The 19,389-nt window shown below is 38.7% G+C and overlaps 1 protein-coding gene across 1 annotated transcript in view; it reads right to left on the bottom strand.

Annotated features, from left to right (window-relative positions):
• DAPK1 (death associated protein kinase 1) overlaps nucleotides 1-19,389 on the bottom strand; it is an 85,391-nt gene that overhangs the window by 42,154 nt on the left and 23,848 nt on the right. Inside the window, exon 2 of the mRNA XM_033085457.1 lies at nucleotides 3,162-3,383. Coding sequence (XP_032941348.1) covers nucleotides 3,162-3,383 — 222 coding nt within the window. The remainder of the gene's footprint in view (nucleotides 1-3,161; nucleotides 3,384-19,389) is intronic.

The following is a 19,389-nucleotide window of genomic DNA, read 5'->3' as shown; positions in this document are numbered from 1 at the left end:
AAAGCAAAACCCCAAAACTTTTAAGGTTTTTAGTTAGATGAGGAAAAGACAGTGGCTTCCAGTTTGTATGTAATATGCATAACATTCCTTTCAAGATGATGAAAGAGTCCACAGAGTGGGAAATAAAAAGGTTATTTCCAAGTCAAGGAAGACGCTTGTCACTAAGACCTAGAGTAGTGAAAATATGTCTGAATGCTCTAAATATACTGACAGACTGGAATAAAGTAAGGTTCTTCTAGGTTGTCTCATGCTTGTGCATGGCTGCTGAATCTTCTAAGGAAGGATTTGGTTTTTAAAGTTTCATAAATTAAATGTTTCATAGAAATTGTGTTTTTTGGCAAATCAGTTTCCTGATACAAGGCAGTTGAATGACAAAATTCCAAACACCTATGTGGATAAAGTAGCTTTGTTTTGTATTTGGCGCTGTGAGGACTGACTTGGCCACTGCAATAATTAACCAAATGCCCACCTATTCCTGCATATAAATCATGACCTTGAATAGAAGCAGAGAATGGTTTGTGTTCGAGGGCACCGTAAAGATTATCAAATTCCAACATCCCTGCCTCGGGCAGGGTCATCTCCCACTAGACCAAGAGCCCCACCCAACCTGGCCTTGAGCACTTCCAAGAACAGAGATCCAGAACTTCTCTGGTCGACCTGTTCCATTGCCTCACCACCCTCACAGTTAAAAATTTCTTCCTAATATCCAATCTGAGTCTACCACCTTTCAGTTTGATGCCATTGCCCCTTGTCCAGTCAATTGCTCACCTCTGAGGAACTGCCAATTAGTAAGGCAGTGAAATGTTTAGGAGGCTGTATGCAATACAGCAAACCTCTTGCTGAAGCAGAAAATAAAAATCAATAGTGAACAGGCCTTAGACCTTGTTGCCTTGGGACTGTGCATGTTGACATATGGCAACAAAAGGGCAGCTGCTGTTGCTCAGTTATACAAAATTTTGTCTCTGTGTGGTATATTGGCTCATTATTGTAGTCTGAACAGAACACGAGTGCTAGGAAATATACTATGTTCTAATCAGAATGGAAAACAGACACTTAGGGTAGATTCTGAGAATAGCAAAACAGGTTATTTAATGAGATTTCAGCTTTATTTCTGTTTGTATGAAATTGTTCTGTAAGAACAAAGACTGTCAAGAGGGTAGGTCCCTAGGCAAAATGCGAATATTAGAACATTAGAGAAAAAGGATTACATATTTAATGTCTAAGCATGCGATTAAAACGACAATCCTCTCTATTCAATAGCTTTATGTAACATCATGGTTACATAAAGATTTTGAGAACTACAAAAGTTTGTAGCAGTTAGCATAGTCAAGTTTACAAAGGGATTGCTAACGTCATCTTTTCCTCTTTGACTGCCTAAATAAATAAATGCATTATCTTTGTGATATCCAAATAGCACTTCTTCAACTTGAAAGACTCATGAAGCAGTTTGGAAAAGTGGAAAAAAAAGTCCCCAATTGAATCTATAGAGGGATTGCTCACCTCACAAAACAATTACCTAAATTGCAATGCAAATAATTTGCCGAGTTTCCTGCCATCAAGCTTATGAAATATGCAGATTGTCATTCTTCTGCTCAATGGACAATAGTGGGTACACACTGACACACACACACACAGCAGCTTTGCTGCCAAAAGAGCTCCTATTCTATGTGAGAAGTGGGGGTGGGTGGAGCAGTCTATCCCTCCTTCCACTGCCATGATTACCAGGTCTCCCTCACAGCCTTCAAGCACAGACTCTGGCCTGATTTCATCTGGACAGATTTCAGAGTTGAAGGAGCTGCAGAAGCAACAACACTCTGACAGTGAGGTTATAGAGCAAGAGAACACGAGAATCAAGTGGGGAGATGAAGAATCATCACACCAATTTTGCTGCATATTCATGTCACATTTCAAAGAATTCTGAACAAAACCCAGAAACAGTAAGAATATAAGGAACTTTATAAAGGATGATAATTTAGTTTGGAAAAAAACCCCAACTTGTTTAAATTATCCAAATTTGGCAAACTAACCCAAGCGTATACAAATGCAAATAAAAAAACCAAGCCAGACTACAACTATTACAATAAACCATCACATGCTGGACTACAAGTGTAAAAATATGTTTGCATAAACATAACGAAGTTGTATTGTGCATATATAGACCATAGAAAAAAATGGAACTCCAAAAGCTACTTCCCAGTTTTCTTTTTAAATCCATACTGTAAATCTACACATTACTGAAACCATTCAACACTGAAGTATCTTTATTAGGTGGAAATACCATTTATCAAAGCTAATAAACAAGAAGACAAAACCTACATAAGAAAAACTGCATGAACAGCTAAGAAAAAGATGCTAGTGCTGCCCAAGATTCTGGTATCAAGTCTTCTGCTTGCATGAAATTCTTACTCTAAAGCACAGTCAACTGATACTGAGCAGGTATGGCAATAATAAAGTGCCAGGCATGCCACCTGTATAAAGATATGCACATTCCAGCAGCAGCCACTGACAAACTCCTAACAGGTGACTAATACTTAACTCCTACAATTGCAGTCTTTGAGGAACCGGAAGCCAGACTTGAAAAAATGCAGAAGCAGTCTCTGCTGACATATTTATCTCGATCTATTAGCAATGACATTGGATGAAAAATTGGGAACTAAACCAGTATGAAATGGTGTGAAAGTTCAGTTCTCATTTCAACAAGAGAAAACTGGGAAAATCCTGTTCTGTTTTATGTAGGTTAGAAAATGAGAAAAAGCATTCACTGAGGCCACTTTACACCAATACAGTAAAATTCACTAAATTAATCTCTACTTAGAATCTCTATTTCTTGTGCTCTGATCTTCAAATCAGTTTATTTAGTTCCAGGCTAGTCTTCTGGATCCATAATGCCAACAGTTATTAAAGTAGAAAGCAGGAAAAAGAAATCCTAAATATACTGATTTTTAAAAAACTTTGTAGTGCATTCACACTGAAAAATATATGTAAAAATCAGGAAGCTATAACACTGACTTAGAAATGAAGCTTTCTAAGGCTATTATCTATTTTCTTTTGGGGTGATAAGGAACTTCCATCGAATCCCCACAATTCTCCAAGTGCCTGTTTTTAAAAACCAAACAAATAAATATTCTCCTGCTCATCCATAGGTCTCTAGTGTTACTTACAGCTCCAGAATAAGAATGACATCTGTTTTGTTCTCAAAGACATCATGAAGTGTAATCACATTAGGGTGCCGAATCTCTTTTAGTATGCCAACTTCTCGTTCGATATCTTCCCGGCTTACTCCACGGCGGCTGGATTTCGTTCTCCTTTTCTTGATGAATTTTGCTGCAAACTGTTGACCAGTACTTTTCTCGCGGCATTTTTTCACCACGGCAAACTGCCCGCTAAAAAAAAAAAAGAGATGACGAGAGTTCAGTTCAAGAAAATTTAGAGTTAGCCTGTTTACTGTGGTGGGCGGAAATCAGCTTTTAACTCTGCTTGACCTAAGTATACTATTGCTCTTTATACCATCTAGAATAATACTTGAAAAAAACCTAGAAGAGGCAGGAAAGGTAACTTATGATACGGCATCACACAAATGTACACATTTCAGCACATATATAAGTAAAAGGTAACACCTTATCAGTGGAGACCACTGAATTTTTGACAAATGCGCACTGGAGATTACTGACCAAAAGTAATGGTTTCTGGATTTCTCCTCCCATATGCTTGTTGAATATTTTTTCTGTGTTATGCAGCTGGGACAACTAGTAGTTTCTTACAATCTCAATGATTTGTCAATATTCACTTTATTCTATCCTCAAGTTTTTAAATATTTTTTTTTGCTTTTATTGTTGTTTTGGGGTTTTTTTAAGTTTTTAAAACAAAACTGGATTTCATGACACTGCTTTGGATTTGTAAAGCACTGACCAAATACAGTAGTTATCAAGAATTACAGTTACTGTATCATCTTGTTAAGTACAAGTTTGAAGATGAGAAAAGTACTGAGGCACTGAGAAACAAAACCTGTGCTTGTACTACAAGCCAGAAGAAACTCCAGGAAGCTGCTGACTCCAGCACACTACCATTTATGTACAAGCCTGCTGTTGCTAGATGTACACACTGATCTAGATCAGAAATCTCCAGGAGTCTAATGTGTACTTAAAGAAAGAGCCAGGATTTCTAAAACTGTTTTTCTCATAAGTTTCCCTAATCTCTTGTTGAGGATTCTCAGGAAATTCTGCTCCTTCTTTTTTCACCACATGAAGGAATCATAGAATTACAGAATGATAACAGGAAGAACATTTTTTGAAGTTAGCCTACCCTGTTCACTGAAGAAGAGTTGTTCTCTAAATCAGACTTAAAACAGCAATTAAATCAGAGCTAGTCCTAATAGGTTTGACTATTTGAACAGCCGTATAACATTTGGAGCTACACATTTCATGCCATTACTATGCTGATCCCACACAGCACCTCAAGAGACATACTGTCTTGAACTGGGACATGCAGCTGGGCAAGGCTAAATGACTGTCACTCGTAGAAGGGCAGGGCAAAGACAGCACCTCTCATGTGAACTCTTAGAAAGACACTCTAGAGTAGCCACCACCACCATGGAAATCTTTGAATGCAGTCACGGGTAGTAAGAAAAGTAAAATTTGAGGGCAGTCTAAAGTCAACAGTCTGAAGTTGAGGTTTAGATCTATTTCAGTTTCATGATGACCACTCATGAGAAGATGTTATGTTGCACGAAAAATAACTTTGCCTTAAATTTCACCCGCTCCTAATTCCACACAAAGTTTTCAGGGATTAGATTTGCCATACAGGGACTCCCATATTATTATTACAAATTGCAGTGGACAGAGCAGTGCTTCAGACCACACCATACCCATCCATCACACACAGTCGGGAAAACCTGCTTTACTTGCCCAGATTTGGCCTGCTGGTGTTACCAGAGGTGCTCTTTGACATGTAAACTATTCGTATGTGACTGAAAGAGAAAGCACAGACTTCTGGAATATCTGATTCATCCTAAACTGGCAGCAGAGAGCTAGACAGAGTGTCCTAAGAGCTAGACAAAGTGTCCTAAGGTCATCAGTCTTCTTTGCCTGGTTCAGTCCAATTTCACAAAAACTGAGTTGGATCTCCAAGGTCTGGGAATTCTGCACTGCCAGAGTAGAGGTATTTGCACTGCTAAATTGAAAACACAGCCTTTCTGGCTTGCTTCCAGGGAGAAAAGCAAGTGATTGTCTCACACTCTCTCCCACAGCATGCACATCTCCACAGAGATACAAAGCTTTATCTAAAAAGCAGTCAGTTTTGCAGAAAATTCACAGTTTCAAAGAAACAACAAAGTGGAGTAGTAGATAGATGCAGACATCATCACAGCTCCAAACGGCTATTCAAGCTCATGGATCACAAGGAAGTCAAAAGCTGCTGTTTGTTTTTTGACCATCTGGCTGGTTTTCAGGCTATAAGTCTAAAATGCCTGATAGAGGAAGAAAAATATTTCTTATTGATGCTCAGCCTCTAAGTTTAGCAAAAGTTACTGCTTCACTATGGAAAATCAACAAAACAAACACAAAAAAGAAACAACCCTCCCCACTACCCAACCACCTCCCCGCCCCCTCATAATCCCTACCCAATCCCTACAATGCAAATTAAACAAACCCAGAAACAACAACCCCCAAAATATAATATTAAAACCAAAATTACATCTAACATCAGCACTGGAGTAAAAAAGGAAAAACATAAATCTGAACTATACAGACATATAATATATTCTGAATGTCCAAGAGGATTTAAGTTTTCTGTGTTCTACTGACACGATGGTTTTTACATAGTATTATTCATATTTGAATTACATCATTCCCCAAAGCCACTTCATGCTGCCAATGCCTTTAGGGCTAAGACAGTTTAATCTTATTTTGGCAATGGGTCAACTATGACATTGGGGGATGAGGTTGACCTCGTGGAACAAAGGGAGGGAGCTACATAAGACAAGTAGATCTCCTCTCTTCTGAGATGTGTCATTTTTTTTTTCACTATTTTCTCTGTCCACAGCAACCTGTTGGAAGGATGCCCTGTTCTATCACTATTCAATATAAAAGTGTTACTCGAAGTCCAATACATTATTTAAAACACATGACTTTAAAGATTGTTCTCATTCACAGTTATAGGAGGTGAAGCTCCAAAAATCTTTGACACTGCTCAAGACTGCAAGAAAGCTATCACCTAACAAATACCTTGAGTAAGTGCCAGTTATACACCAAACAACCTTCTTATTGTTGCTGTTGTAGTATTTATTTAGCACACAACTGCACAATTAGCTGTTTGTTATTAAACGCTGTACACGCAGATCACACTTAAGCTGCAATCAAAGGGGTTGTTTCATGCCTATGATCCCTAAGCCACAACATTTTACAACTCTCTCTAAGCTCCTGTTTTAAAAGCAGAGGAGATGTGTAAAACAAAATGTATTTACTGGGCTTCCCCTTGGAGAACTGCAGCTACAAGCTGATATAAATCAGCTTTTCATACAATATCCAGTAATATCTTCCCATTTACCCTAAATTTTCAGATTCCGCGTTTATTAATATAGCTCCTTCAAAGCCAGAAAAGTCCTTTAATTTTTGAAGTTCCCTTCCTTTTTTAGGTTTGATTTAAAGTGCATGGAGTAAAAGACTACTGCCATTTTAGAAGGAAATTGCACTAACCATGCTGCACTCTCTCCCCAAAGTAAATCATGAATTCACATGTAATAAAGTATCTGACATCATTCCTCTCCACCTAGCAGAATCAGGTTAAACAGCAAGGCAGGATGACAGCTTAATGTAAGAACAAATACTTTTCTGCTAATAATAGTAATTTTTTTGTTATCTTGTAATCTTTAACTCAACCAGCCCTTAATTACTACTCTAAACCTACTCTTTTTGGGACACTTGGCGTACATCCACATCCAGTGATTTTTCAGACTGACTTCAGAACAAGTACTTACACATTACCTTATCATGACATTTCTGCATCCTTTTTACATCATGAGACACACTGCCCGTCACAAGAAGTATATGTATAAGCAAAAGTTATGCAGGTAGGGGATGGAAACACCAATAAAGCCTCTATATGTCAACTTTTATTGGACTCTGCTTAGTGGGATCACAAAACAGCTGGTCATTAGCATGAATTAAGGAAAGTTTTAAATGCAGAGACATTTGGTTTAGAATCAAAGGGAAAACACAAAAAAGTATTTTCTTTTTTTCCACAAGGATAATGTCAGTGATTAGAGGTGGCAGACACCCTGTATTCTTTCCCACTCCCAGCTGTCTGAACCAGCACTTCCCAGCTAGTTCATTCTGTGAGGAGTAAAACTTTTGTCCCAAGAACCTGATGAAATAGTTCTAAGTTGGACACAGAATTGGTCAAGCAAGCCCTAGGGACCAATTTTCTAGTAGTTATTGCTACAACAGGTCAAGAATGGGGCAATTTTCTATGCCATCTTCTGAACACTGCATTCCAAAGCTTAATGGGGCAGGAAATAGGAGTAAGAAAAAGGTAGTAAATTGCCATCAGAGTAAGAAGATGACTTGGTATGTTTCTGACATTGTAGGCATTTTTCTCCAATTTAAAAATTTGCATTCAGCACACAGCTCTGAAAACACAATGTACTGAAATTCAACAACTTTTACTATTTGTTTGACTACTTTCCTTTTTAAAATTACACTAATCCAACAGAAAGAGTTTTATGTAATACTATTAGATTAGCCTGTGAAAGAAACTGCAACTCTACCATGGGGCCACTTGTTTCCTCCCACAGAGCACCTATCAGCATAACATACACATTTCTGTCTTTCCTCAGAGACCTGCTGCAAGGAAGGCCAATAGACCAGGGGATGTGGAGCCCCAGGAGCACCCTGCATCAGTCAACTCCATCAGCAATCACTGCTACCCATTACCACTGTCTGTGACTGTCTGCGACCTGCTTCTGCTAATAAGGTTATCTCTCACATAAATCACTAGTGAGGCAGCAGCATCCAAGTCTTTTCCAAAGAAAAGGAACTCTTGTCCACGAACTTGACCAGTTGGTAACATGAGGGAACAGCATCTATATACCTGGTAGGAGAAGCAGCTGGAAGCACCTGAAGCCTATTAACCACCATAAACTTGCTGCACATAAACAGTTATTTCAGGAAAGGGCATGGTGGCCATAGCATAACAGAAGTAGTAATTTTGGGAGTCACATGACAAAAGCAGTACCAAAGAAAAGAAAAAAGAGAGGTTAAACATGATACAGTATTTAAGCTAAAGAGAAAATACTCCTCAAATTATATATGAGTGACTAAGCAGAAGAATAAACCAGCTGGAAATTGATGGTGGGCCACAGAGATCACTGTTAAGAACTGGTTCTTTCAAGTACTACTAGTATAGAAAAGCAAATATAAGGGCTTAACTAGATCTGACTGTGGAACAATAAAGAGTTGAGTGCTGCAAGTACACAGGCAGGAGAGGAACGCGTGTTCGGCAATTGTGCAGTAGATTTCCAAAAGGTGCAGAGTTAAAATGAAGTTGCAATTTACACCCATCAACATAATGCATGCTGATACACTTTCCTTAGAAATACTTTGGAAAAGCAGCAAAGACAAAAAGAACAGCAGGGAAGGGAAAGCAAAGGGGAAAATCAAACAGTGATATAAAAACCCCAAGTGTACTAACACCTGGTATTTATGAGTTCTGCTAACTCCCAATTTCCAAATTCCTTGTTATGCAACGATTAATTTATATACTTATAAACTCTGCATCTTTTATATTATTTTTCTTTATTTCTGACTTAGAATAAATCTTGATTTCTAATTATCAAGTTCCAAAAGTACCAAGATTCTGCCATAGTGACTCAAAATATATATGTGATGCTAAGTTTGATTATCCTTCACTATGAATTCATCAAATATTTAAAGTTATTTTGCCAAAATATGCAAAGCATAAAAAATAAGTCTTCCTTTATGTAATATTTTAAACTAAAAACCCCTCAACTTTCAAAATTAACTCTATTATTATGTCTAATTTATTTAGATATCTTCTTTGTTTCTAGAGACCAACTGAAACTTCTGTTTACTATCTATTCAAACACAGTTGGAACAGAGCAACTGTTAAATTAAAAACTAAATTAATAGAAACATTTTGATAGTATGTATAACATGAGAACATGAAGCAGTTAGAATTTGAGGTTTCAAGCAGTGTAAAAAGCAGATAAAATTTTAAAGCATATTTATAGATTAAACTACCTACCATAACTCTGTGTAACTGAAGTCAGGTTGCACGATGGACCAGAAAATAAAGAATTATAGTGCTGTGACTTAACCCCAGATGGCAATACCTCTTCTCAACCCCTCTATGGTATGATAGGGAGGAGAATCAGGAAAAAAAAATAAAAGCTCAAGGGTTAAGATAAGAACACTTTAATGGCTGCAATGATGTAAAAAAAGATATAATAAAACATGACAATAACAATAGCAATGGAAAGGAGAGGGTGAGAAACAGAGAGATGAATAAAACCCAAGAGAGAGAAGCAATGCATGATGCAATTGCTCAGCACACACCAATGCCCAAATCCATCATCCAGCAATGACTGCCTCTCTCTTACGATAAACTCCTGCTGGATTATATACTGGGTATGATTTTCATGGCCCAAAATTGGCCACTTTGGGTCAGCTATCTTGGCTGAGCAGACGCTCCCAGCTTCGGGTGCACCTGCTGGCTGGCAGAGCATGGGAAGCTGAAAGGTCCTTGCCCTATGGCAGGCACTGCTGAGGAGCAACCAAACCTCAGTGTGTTACCAACATTATTCTCATGCTAAATCCAAACCACAGCACTGTACGAGCTACTAAGAAGAAAACTAACTCTAATACAGCTGAAACCTGACATAAAGAAGTAGAGAATTGGTCCAATCTGTTATTTTCTCCAGCCTTTTAAAGCTTGTGCCTCATATTGTTGTGGTCTGGTTATTTTAAAAACAAATCATCATGCCTTTTAGCCATGTAGTTATATCCTGCAGAAATCCTCTCGTGCTGTCAACCTCAGCACAAAATGCTGATGAAATTGGAGGTTTCTGTTGCTCTGTTGATTTCTGTAATCTCATTAGGTGGCTAACAGACTTCTCTAGACGTTTGCTAAGCTTACAGAAAAGTGATTCTCTACACTGCTTTCTCAGATACCCAGAAGAGCTACTAGTCCTAAGGGAGGAATAAAAAAAATTAGTAATAGATCTAAACAAGGTATCTCAGAGAAATATACATTGTTCACTGTTTTTTTATTATTATTGTATCTTAAATACTTGGTATTGTTCCAAGTAGTGTATGAAAAGTTTTAGAAGAATAGTTATATTGGAGAAGGGGAGGAAAAGAAAAAGATGAAAAGACAAGGGACTATTACTTTGTCTATGTACAGATATGCATGTCTATGCAGTTCTGAGTGCTACAAAGTGTTTTAATTCCTTACTGTGAGGGTGGTTTATCATAGAATTAAACTGCTTTCTGTGCCACACATTTAAAAAGGCAAGTACCTGCCATTGCCAAGGTTCCCTATGGAGCCCATTTATCCATTTATGGATTTGGTCAAGATCACATCTCACTGAACACAGCTCCTCAGTACAGTAATTAGTTAAGCATGAGCAGATTAATCAGAAGGCTCTGGCTGGCTCAGAGAGAAGGGGATGAAGAAAGGACAGCAGCATACTGCAATGTAAGACTAAGCATGCCTGTACAACTTCCCATGTCCCTTCTCCCTCTAGATGAGCACCTGCTTGGGATTTCCTTATTCTACTGAGAGAACTACAATCAAGTTTTTCCAACATACTTAATGTCAAACAAGTTAAACAGTTGGAGCGTGAATGCATGCACACACCTGTGTGTACATTTGCTGAGCTGAAAAGCACTTACTAACTAGTACAGCCAATCAGGCAGAGATGAGGCTGCTCTACCATCAATTTGGCAGTAAACATCAACTGTAGATGACTGAAGAAATCTTCACGTTTATAAATAAGCAGCTTAGAAAAAATGCAATCTCACGATTAGGCTGAATTTCATAAACTAGAATTAAGCACAAGTTTCAGCCACTCTCTATGTATCTCTGTGTACATATAAATATGAACAGTATCTCTATATACATTACTACGAGGATTTTAAAAGGATAAAAAAATGAATGGATGATATATTGGGATTGTATTTTGTTTATTTTTTATTTTATGCACCTACTACATTGTGAAGTGAATACATATTTGATATATTTTATCATAAGAAGTAACTGGGTTTCTGTCCCTGACGAGAGTTTTAATTAAAAACATAGCACCTTCAAAAAGAAATTAAAAGTCAAAATGTCTGCAATATTTTCATCCCACTGCTGTAGTTTATCTGAAGGCTAATGAATAGCCCTTGCCAAGTATGGCTGCTATGTAACCAGAGGAGAATGCAGTCCTCTCTTTTATCCAAGGAGAGTGCCTTCACAATTTTTTTCCTTTTAAAAATGGCTTCGTTTCAATTCACAGCTCGAAACTGAGCAAGATTTCAGTGAAGCTCTGTGTTCTGACTGGGTTATACCAATTCTCCCCATGGAGCTACAAGTATATCTGCTCAGTGTGACTCCCAAGTGTTGGCATGTGACCTTGAAGGGGGGAGAAGAATAGAAGGAATTATGAAAAATAGAGTCAGAAAGGCTTTATCATGTGATGCAATGTGAAAACAGTTATGAAAATACTTGAACAAAAAGTGATATAAGTGCTGTTTGCGTTCAGAGTAAAGGATTAAAAGGGGGAGAATGGTGATGAGGAGGATGGGTTTACTCAAGTGACCTTACAGCTGGGAATGACAAGGCCTGGAGAATAAACAGTGTGGGGAACCTACTGTTGTTTTTTCTCTATCTGTTTGGAGAATTTCAATGTAGAGATAACCCAGGTGTTTACAGATACTTGTAGGCCCTATCCCAGACATGCTTGAGCTCCCAGCTGGGAGAGAGATCAAAGCAGAGACCATAAAAAGCACAGGGAGAGCAGAGCACGGTGCTGAACTACGAGTGCTCAGGCCCTGGATAAATGGGCACAGCAGCAGCCCTGCCGCTGGGATTGGACTGAGCCTGATGGTGCCTGCGCCCTCATTCTGTGTCTGCCCAGCCTTGTTTCAGGATCATCCAGTTAGCAAGGTAATGGAATAAATTTATTCTCAGCGTTTCAGCTGTGGTTTTTTTGGTTACTTTCAATCACCTGTGTACATGGACTCACAGTTCAATACAGAAGCTATTTCTATTTTCCTTACATAGTCCAGCTCCTTGATATTTAATTAGATGTGGCTGAACTGCAGTTTGCTTCACCGCTTTAAAGGAATGTTTGGGTGAGTCATGATGCATCACACATTAATAGAACCATAGAACAGTTTGGTTGGAAGGCACCTTAAACATCAAGTTCCAACTCCCCTGCAATAGGCAGGGACCCTCCCACTAAAGCAGATTGCTCAAACCTCCATGCAACTTGGCACTGAACACTTCCAGGGATGGGGAATCCACAACTTCTCCGGGCAACCAGTTCCTCCAGTGCCTCACCATCCTCACAGTAAGAAATTTCTTCCTAATATCTACTCTAAGAATTCCTTCTTTCAATTTAAAGCCATTCCTCTTGTTTTATCACTACATGTGTTTGTGAAAAATCCCTCTACAGCCTTCCTCAAAGTCCCCTCCAGATAGTGAAAGGCTGCTCTTTTTCAGGTTGGACCCCCCAACTCTCTCAGCTTGTCAGTACCTAGCCTGGCATTACAGCATAGGGACAGGTAAATTATGTTCAAGCACAGTGTAAGAAAGATATTCAGGTATTAGAAAGTGTCCAAAGGAGGGCCACAGGGATGGAGAAGGGCCTTGAGAGGGACCTGAATGAGGAACAGCACTGTGTCTGTTCAGCCTGGAGGAGTCTGAGGACAGACCTCACTGCAGTTACAACTTCCTTGAGAGGAGAAGAGCAGGGTCAGCACTGATCTGTGGTGACAGGACCTGAGGGAATGGCCTGAAGCTGTGTCTCAGAAGGTTGCATATCAGGAGGGTGTTTGGGCACTTGAACAGGATTCCCAGGGCAGTGGTCACAGCACCAGCCTGACAGAGCTCAGGAAGCGTTTGGACGACACTCAGGCACATGATGTGACTCTTGGGGGTGTCGTGTGCAGGGCCAGGAGCTGGACTTAATGATCCTGATAGGTAATTTCCAATTCCATATAATTACATAGATCTATGAACATTATTAATGTTCGTGACTCTTTTGAATGCCAAAATAAAGGCAAAGATATTAAATTGCAACAAAGCATTAAAACAGAAACATGTATCATAAATGTAATATAAACAAACCATAGGAATGTCACCGCTGAAGAATTTATTTGCATTGAACACAAATTTATCTCTATTTAAAGATACCATTGTTCAAAAGAATGAGGAAGAAGAATATGGGAGTTACAGCAAAGAATGGAAAGCTCTGTTTTCCAATACGTACAGTGTTTCAGCAAATATTTATTACCTAAATTGCCACACAAAGCATGTGATTGTGAGGCAGTCAAAGCTTATGAAGCCATTTCATAATTGTTTAAAAGTATTAGACAATGAAATTTACCTAGTACTTTAAATAAGAGTTAACATCCATAAACTCATATTGGCAGGCAGCAAATCAACATTGTAATAAAAATTTCACAAAGTCCTTTGGTAACTACCTGCTCATAAAAAAATGTTGTGCAAGAAAGATGCAACTTTAAGCCTCTGATCCACCTTTAAGCTTAACCTTTGATGCTGCCTAAATTTTGTATTTCTATATACCTCATTAGTTAGTCTTAAATTCAGGTTAACATTTTTATTGACTTTCATCTTTTTTAAGGGCAAGAAAAACTTTCAATTACTCAATTTCCCTCAATTTAGATAATTGTAAAATTAATTTAATTTCTGTTTTCCCAAGTTGTCTTCAAATTTCTTCTGGCTTAAAAATAACCTTTATAATTTTCTTTTTTATATCCAATAAAGGAGGGATCTGTAAAACCCATGTGCAAAATAAATGAAAAGACCCACACATGAAATCATTACCTTATGATCAAGACGTGACATAGCTTCATACAAAATGCCATCTAAAAGTATGAAACTTAATGCCAGTGAATACATGAGGAGATCTAAGAAATCACACAGAATTCTTCAAACTATTTCTCTGGGTCGATTTCTCTTTTCAACACTGATACAATGGAATCATTCTGGGAAGCACTTGAAGATTCACAGAAACAGCTCCCATCTGTTACAGGTAATACCATGTATGGTTTCATAGGCTGTTTATCTCTGGTGTTTACCAGCTTCAGCCCTCTTCATCCCATTCACTGTGCTCTTTTAATACAAGAGAAAGGTTTCCTTCTAATGATTTTCACCAGTGTCAGTCCCCTGAGTTTATTTTCCTCACTCAGCTGTCTTAATTCCAGATTTTTAAGACCTCCTCCTTCATCTGCAGCTTCAGAACTTGCAAGTAAGTCTTCTTTCTCTTGTATCTCAGTAAATCTTGGTCTTCAAGCCACTGTTGTCCAAAACTTGGAAAAATTACAGATTTCTGCTCAGTCCTTCCACCTCTCCTGTCATTGTTACTGCACTTTCCTTTCCATACACATTCACCCGGCTCCAGCACAGTGGTCAGGTATTCAGATCTCCTCCTGAACCTCAGTCAAAGAAATGAATCAGTGTACTCTCCACAAGGTCTCTCCTAACGAGAGATAAATGAGAGAGATTTGGAGAGATGCCCTTCTCCAAATCACCCTCTTGCTGCCTATACTATGTTCTCTGCTTGACGCTTGCTTTCCTTCCAACTAACCTAGCTCCCCTTCACAATAAAATGGCAAAGCACACAAAAAACATAACTGGAAAAAACCTGACCAAACCCAAACCACTCTGACAATTATGCTTCTGGTCTAGATTAAACAGAGTGCTGAATCCCAAACATGATGTTCACACTCACCCAGTACTTTTAATGCACAGTAGATCTTACTCAGTATGTAGACAGAAACAGTTCTTCAGAACCTATTATGTTCTCAAGTAAGGATGTATGAAACGGATGGAGTCATTGCACATTCAAGTTAACAAACACGGTTTTAAACAAATACTTTAATCTACCGAAAAGGGGAATAAACAATTATGCACACAGGTCTAACTCTGAAGACAGAGAAGACTGCAGTACCTGTATGCTGTCCAGTCTGAAAGCACACTACAGATTCAGTCGCTGGAGGAGGCAGAAAAGACAGTGACAAGCATTTTATTTTAGTTTTTGCATAGCTAACTTCTAGCCAAATCCCTATACCTGCCTCCAACCCCTTCCCTTAAAGTAAAAATAATGCCCATGACCTAGAAAATCAATTTACACAGCTTTATGTTAAAATATGCTGAAGATTGCTGCTTGTTATTACTTTGATACCGAGTTTGTTTAATGTGGAAATACATTCTGTTGGAACTTTGCGCTACAGCAACAATCACAGCATTCTTGTGAAGGTAATGGATGAAAATCATTGGTGCCAAAACCAGCTCACTTCATTAAAAACACAGTGTTCTCTTCCTTTGGTAGGATTTGGAAGTGCTGTTGTACAGCACTGGAGAGACAGCAAATTTGGAGCATGACTGCTGAATAATTACATGGGCCAAGGTTAGGCACACATTTTATTTGCATAAGTGTGGAATGAGTTACACTTCTGGATGGAATTTAAGAAGACATGAAAACATCCAGTTTTTGGAGGTCTGATTATCTTTTTCAGAACTTAAATGAGAAATAAGAACAGATCACATTAAAATTTTGTATCAAATTAATATGCGAAATAGATGCATCTTATTAATCTATCGCATCTCTCTCATTGCATGAAAGAAAATAGCAACACTACCACTATACTTTAGGATTTCATCCATTTGTGTTCCAGGTTATTAATAGCATGCACTCTCTCAAAAAACATCAAATATTCCTTGCATATTTTTAAAAATTATTTCTGCCTGTAAGAACTTACTTTGACTCATCATAAAAAAGCTATCAGTATGCATTTAGTTAAGAAAAGAGTATTGAAGGTTTCATTTTTCAGTGTTAGTTATGCAGAGAATACCATTAACCTTTCTTTATATTTACAGGCAGCTGGGTTGATCTTCTTTTAAAGCAGAGAAGCGGATTAAGTGATTTCTAGAGATGGTTTATCTAAAGAATAAAGCTAGAGCATGAAGACATCCTACTTCTGCAACTGGATGCTGTGCACAGAAGCTCTCTTCTGTGTATAAGCTCTGACCTAACGCCACCTCCATTTCTGACTTCAGCAGTCAGAAATGTAGTCAGTGTTTTAAAGCAGTCAAAAGTCCACATGCCTACATCAATGATCTTTATGAAAGCTATGAAAACTATTACACTGAAGGAAAGGCTGGAGCCTGCTGTAACCAATGCAGACACTTTCATTAATGCAAGGAGTATGCTCAACAAATATTAGCAATGATAATTATTACAACTGAAAAAAAGGGGAAAAAATTGCAAGTTCATATCAGCATTACTAGAAACAAGCATTACTAAAATTCAGCTTCTTTATCAAAATAGAGATTTTTTTCCTAGGTTTGGCTTTGACTAAGGAGATTTGTCATCCTAACAGTTGTGTATTTAGAATTGCTAACATTAGTGATAAGTTTCACTTTCTACAGTATCTGTCAGTCTCAGAAATTCTCATGCATCAATTCCAGCCCTCAGTGCTTCAGCTCTTCCTACTCAGATGAAGAATCAGGCATCAGAATAAAACTACATCCACATGGACTTCAGCTGAACAGTCACTGCAGGCTGCAGCTGAAAGCTTTGCTTCCCATTACAAGGGCTGAGAGAAAAGGACTGCACAAACTACAGGGAAACACTTTAGAAATTATGGTCTTAATCAAGATGCACTTCTGTTGAGTTCTGCAGTGTAGAATTGTAACTGACTTACGTAACCTGGTTTGCCATTCTCCACTCTTGTGCTTCAGAAGCTATGGCCAAGCAATACTGCAGAGATAAAGTAAATGCAGTAACTTGGAGACATTTGGAGGAGGGATAAAGTGTGTTTAAATACAGCTCCAAAACAAAGCAATTTTTTTTAAATTAATAAATTATTTTGTAAATGGAGCTTCAACTAGTGCATTTTTCCAGAAAGCTGGTCTTTTCATTACAGCTGTCCAACCAAACTACCCTTGTGCAGAGCAGTATCAAAATCCATCCCACCTAAGAGTTAGGTATAAGCAAGGAGTTGTGAGCTTCTTTGCCATTGCTATCACCAGCAGTGGGTCCCTGCACTCAGTTCCTCATCTTGCTTCTACTCAGGAGACACCTGCATGCAAACTGAAGGTGAGCAAGGCTGGGAAAAAAAGCAGACCCAGTCACCCAGTGGCATTTCAGTACTTCCAATGAACTTCCTCTGCACATCAGTTCCCTCTCCATCCTTCTAGAGGTATTTTACTGGATTCTCTTTGCTATTATAACTTCTTAAAAAAGTAACCACAAATTCACTTCCTGAAAGTGTTAACTGTTTCCTTTAAAAATTTCGGAGGCTTAGGGATGAGTACTGTAGAAATGCTGCAGGGGTATAGGGGGATTTTAGTTGATTTTAATGCTGCAAAACTGAAATGTTTGGAAAAAAAGTTTGGAAAGTTTTGGTCGGATGTTCCTGCAGTATGTGGTATTCTAATTTTAAAAACAAATAAATAAAGAAATTGTCCACAATTGACAGTCTGCTTTATGGAAGATATATTTGTTGTAGTTACAACATAGTTTTGCACATGGAAATAATAGGCAAACAATCCTGAAATATTTCACTTCCCAAACCACAGCCTACACTGATCTTTGATTTTCTAGACACAGACTTTTCAAGTTAAGATTTCAAATATTAAATAGCATAATTCGTGAAGTTTTCTTGCATCTCTTGCCTCCTTGACAAAGGAAACAGACAGAAATGTCACAAGCTCCACTAAAGGAAACAAAGGCATAATTAATTTTTTGCTGAATTTTTTTTGTTACAAATCCAGTTCACAAAGGCATTTTATTTTGGCCTCGAGAATACAAATTCCATTTACAAATTTCTTTCCTTTTCCTGTCATTAGGTAGCACTTATGTGTATAATTTTCATCTTCTCGAAACATTACCTGGAGTAAGGTTTCCCTTCTCCCCAGAAGCCCATCTCTCCAACAAAAACAGAGGACAGTGTGCCTCTGCACAGAGCCCCTGTGCCAGCACTGTCAGCAGCCTGCCTTTCCCACTGCCAGCCACCAACTTTCCAGTCCAGTACAAATTGCATCAGGGAGGCCAGCACAGTGTGCTCCATCGGGTGACAAGCTTCGTTTTCTTCTTTTTCACGTTAAGATGTCAAGGAAAAATTGCTCTGATCGGGGGTTTTGCTTGGCTCTTTACACAGGGAAATGTCAACGAGGAGCTGCCAGAAAGAGACCAGTGTGGTACAGCATTTGCCACAAATGGCCTTGCAAAACAGTGTGATGAAGAGCAACAAATTTTAATGTCCTTTTTTGTTCTAGGGAAAAACATCTTTTAAGAAGGATTTATTATACTGGGTAAGAAAACCTGCACTGCCAGAGAGAGTGTGTGTGGCAAGTAGTATTTTCTTGTTTCACCTCCCAGAGTTCTCATGCCTGGCTAGAGAAGGCTCCTTGTAGCAGTAAAGAGCTGCAAGTAGCAGTAGCTACTTGTCAGGAAATCAGCACTGAAACACAGCTCCATGAAGCCTGGAGACAGTCCAGTGTTTTGCAGGATGGCTCCCTTCCTACTCCTATGTAGCCACAAAAAAACTAATGGAAGGCACTCATAATCTAGGTAGCCTGTCTGGAAAACCTAGGGCTGCCCAGCTTTGCATCTGCAGAGCTACAATTGCATGTTGAAGTCTTCCTGCCCCTCACAGATCAGGTGTTTCTCTGGCAGCAAGAGCTGCTTTGGCCTCACAGCTTTCTCATGGCTGAACGCCAACAATGTGCCAGAAGGAAAATGAGTTTTCGGAGGCAAAACCAAGAAAAGATTGCCAGAAAATACAGACTGCTCTCTTCCTGTTTCCTAGAGCGACATCAGTGATATTTTTCTAGCAATTAATGAGTTTGCACAGGTGTTACTCCAAGTGTAACCATAAGACTGTCTAGCTGGCAGAATTGAGAGTGTGTTGGTGGTGACAGGCAAGAGAGCTGAGCTCAGCTGCTGCAAGCACACTGCTGCAGGGTTGGCAGTCAAAAATCAGCCTGTAGGCTTGACATGAAAATCTGTCAAATGGAATAGGGAATCCTCCAACACCTTGCTTTCTGAAACTGCACAATCACATAAAAAGTCAGAAAAGCTTCTGAATTTTCATTGTCTTGGCAGCACCACCACTGAGTCTCAGCTGTTTTATAAACAGC

Source organism: Catharus ustulatus, chromosome Z (genome assembly GCF_009819885.2).
Source record: "Catharus ustulatus isolate bCatUst1 chromosome Z, bCatUst1.pri.v2, whole genome shotgun sequence".
NCBI classification, from domain to species: domain Eukaryota; kingdom Metazoa; phylum Chordata; class Aves; order Passeriformes; family Turdidae; genus Catharus; species Catharus ustulatus.
Note: the sequence above shows the minus strand (reverse complement) of the source record. Positions and strands in the feature narration are given on the sequence as shown.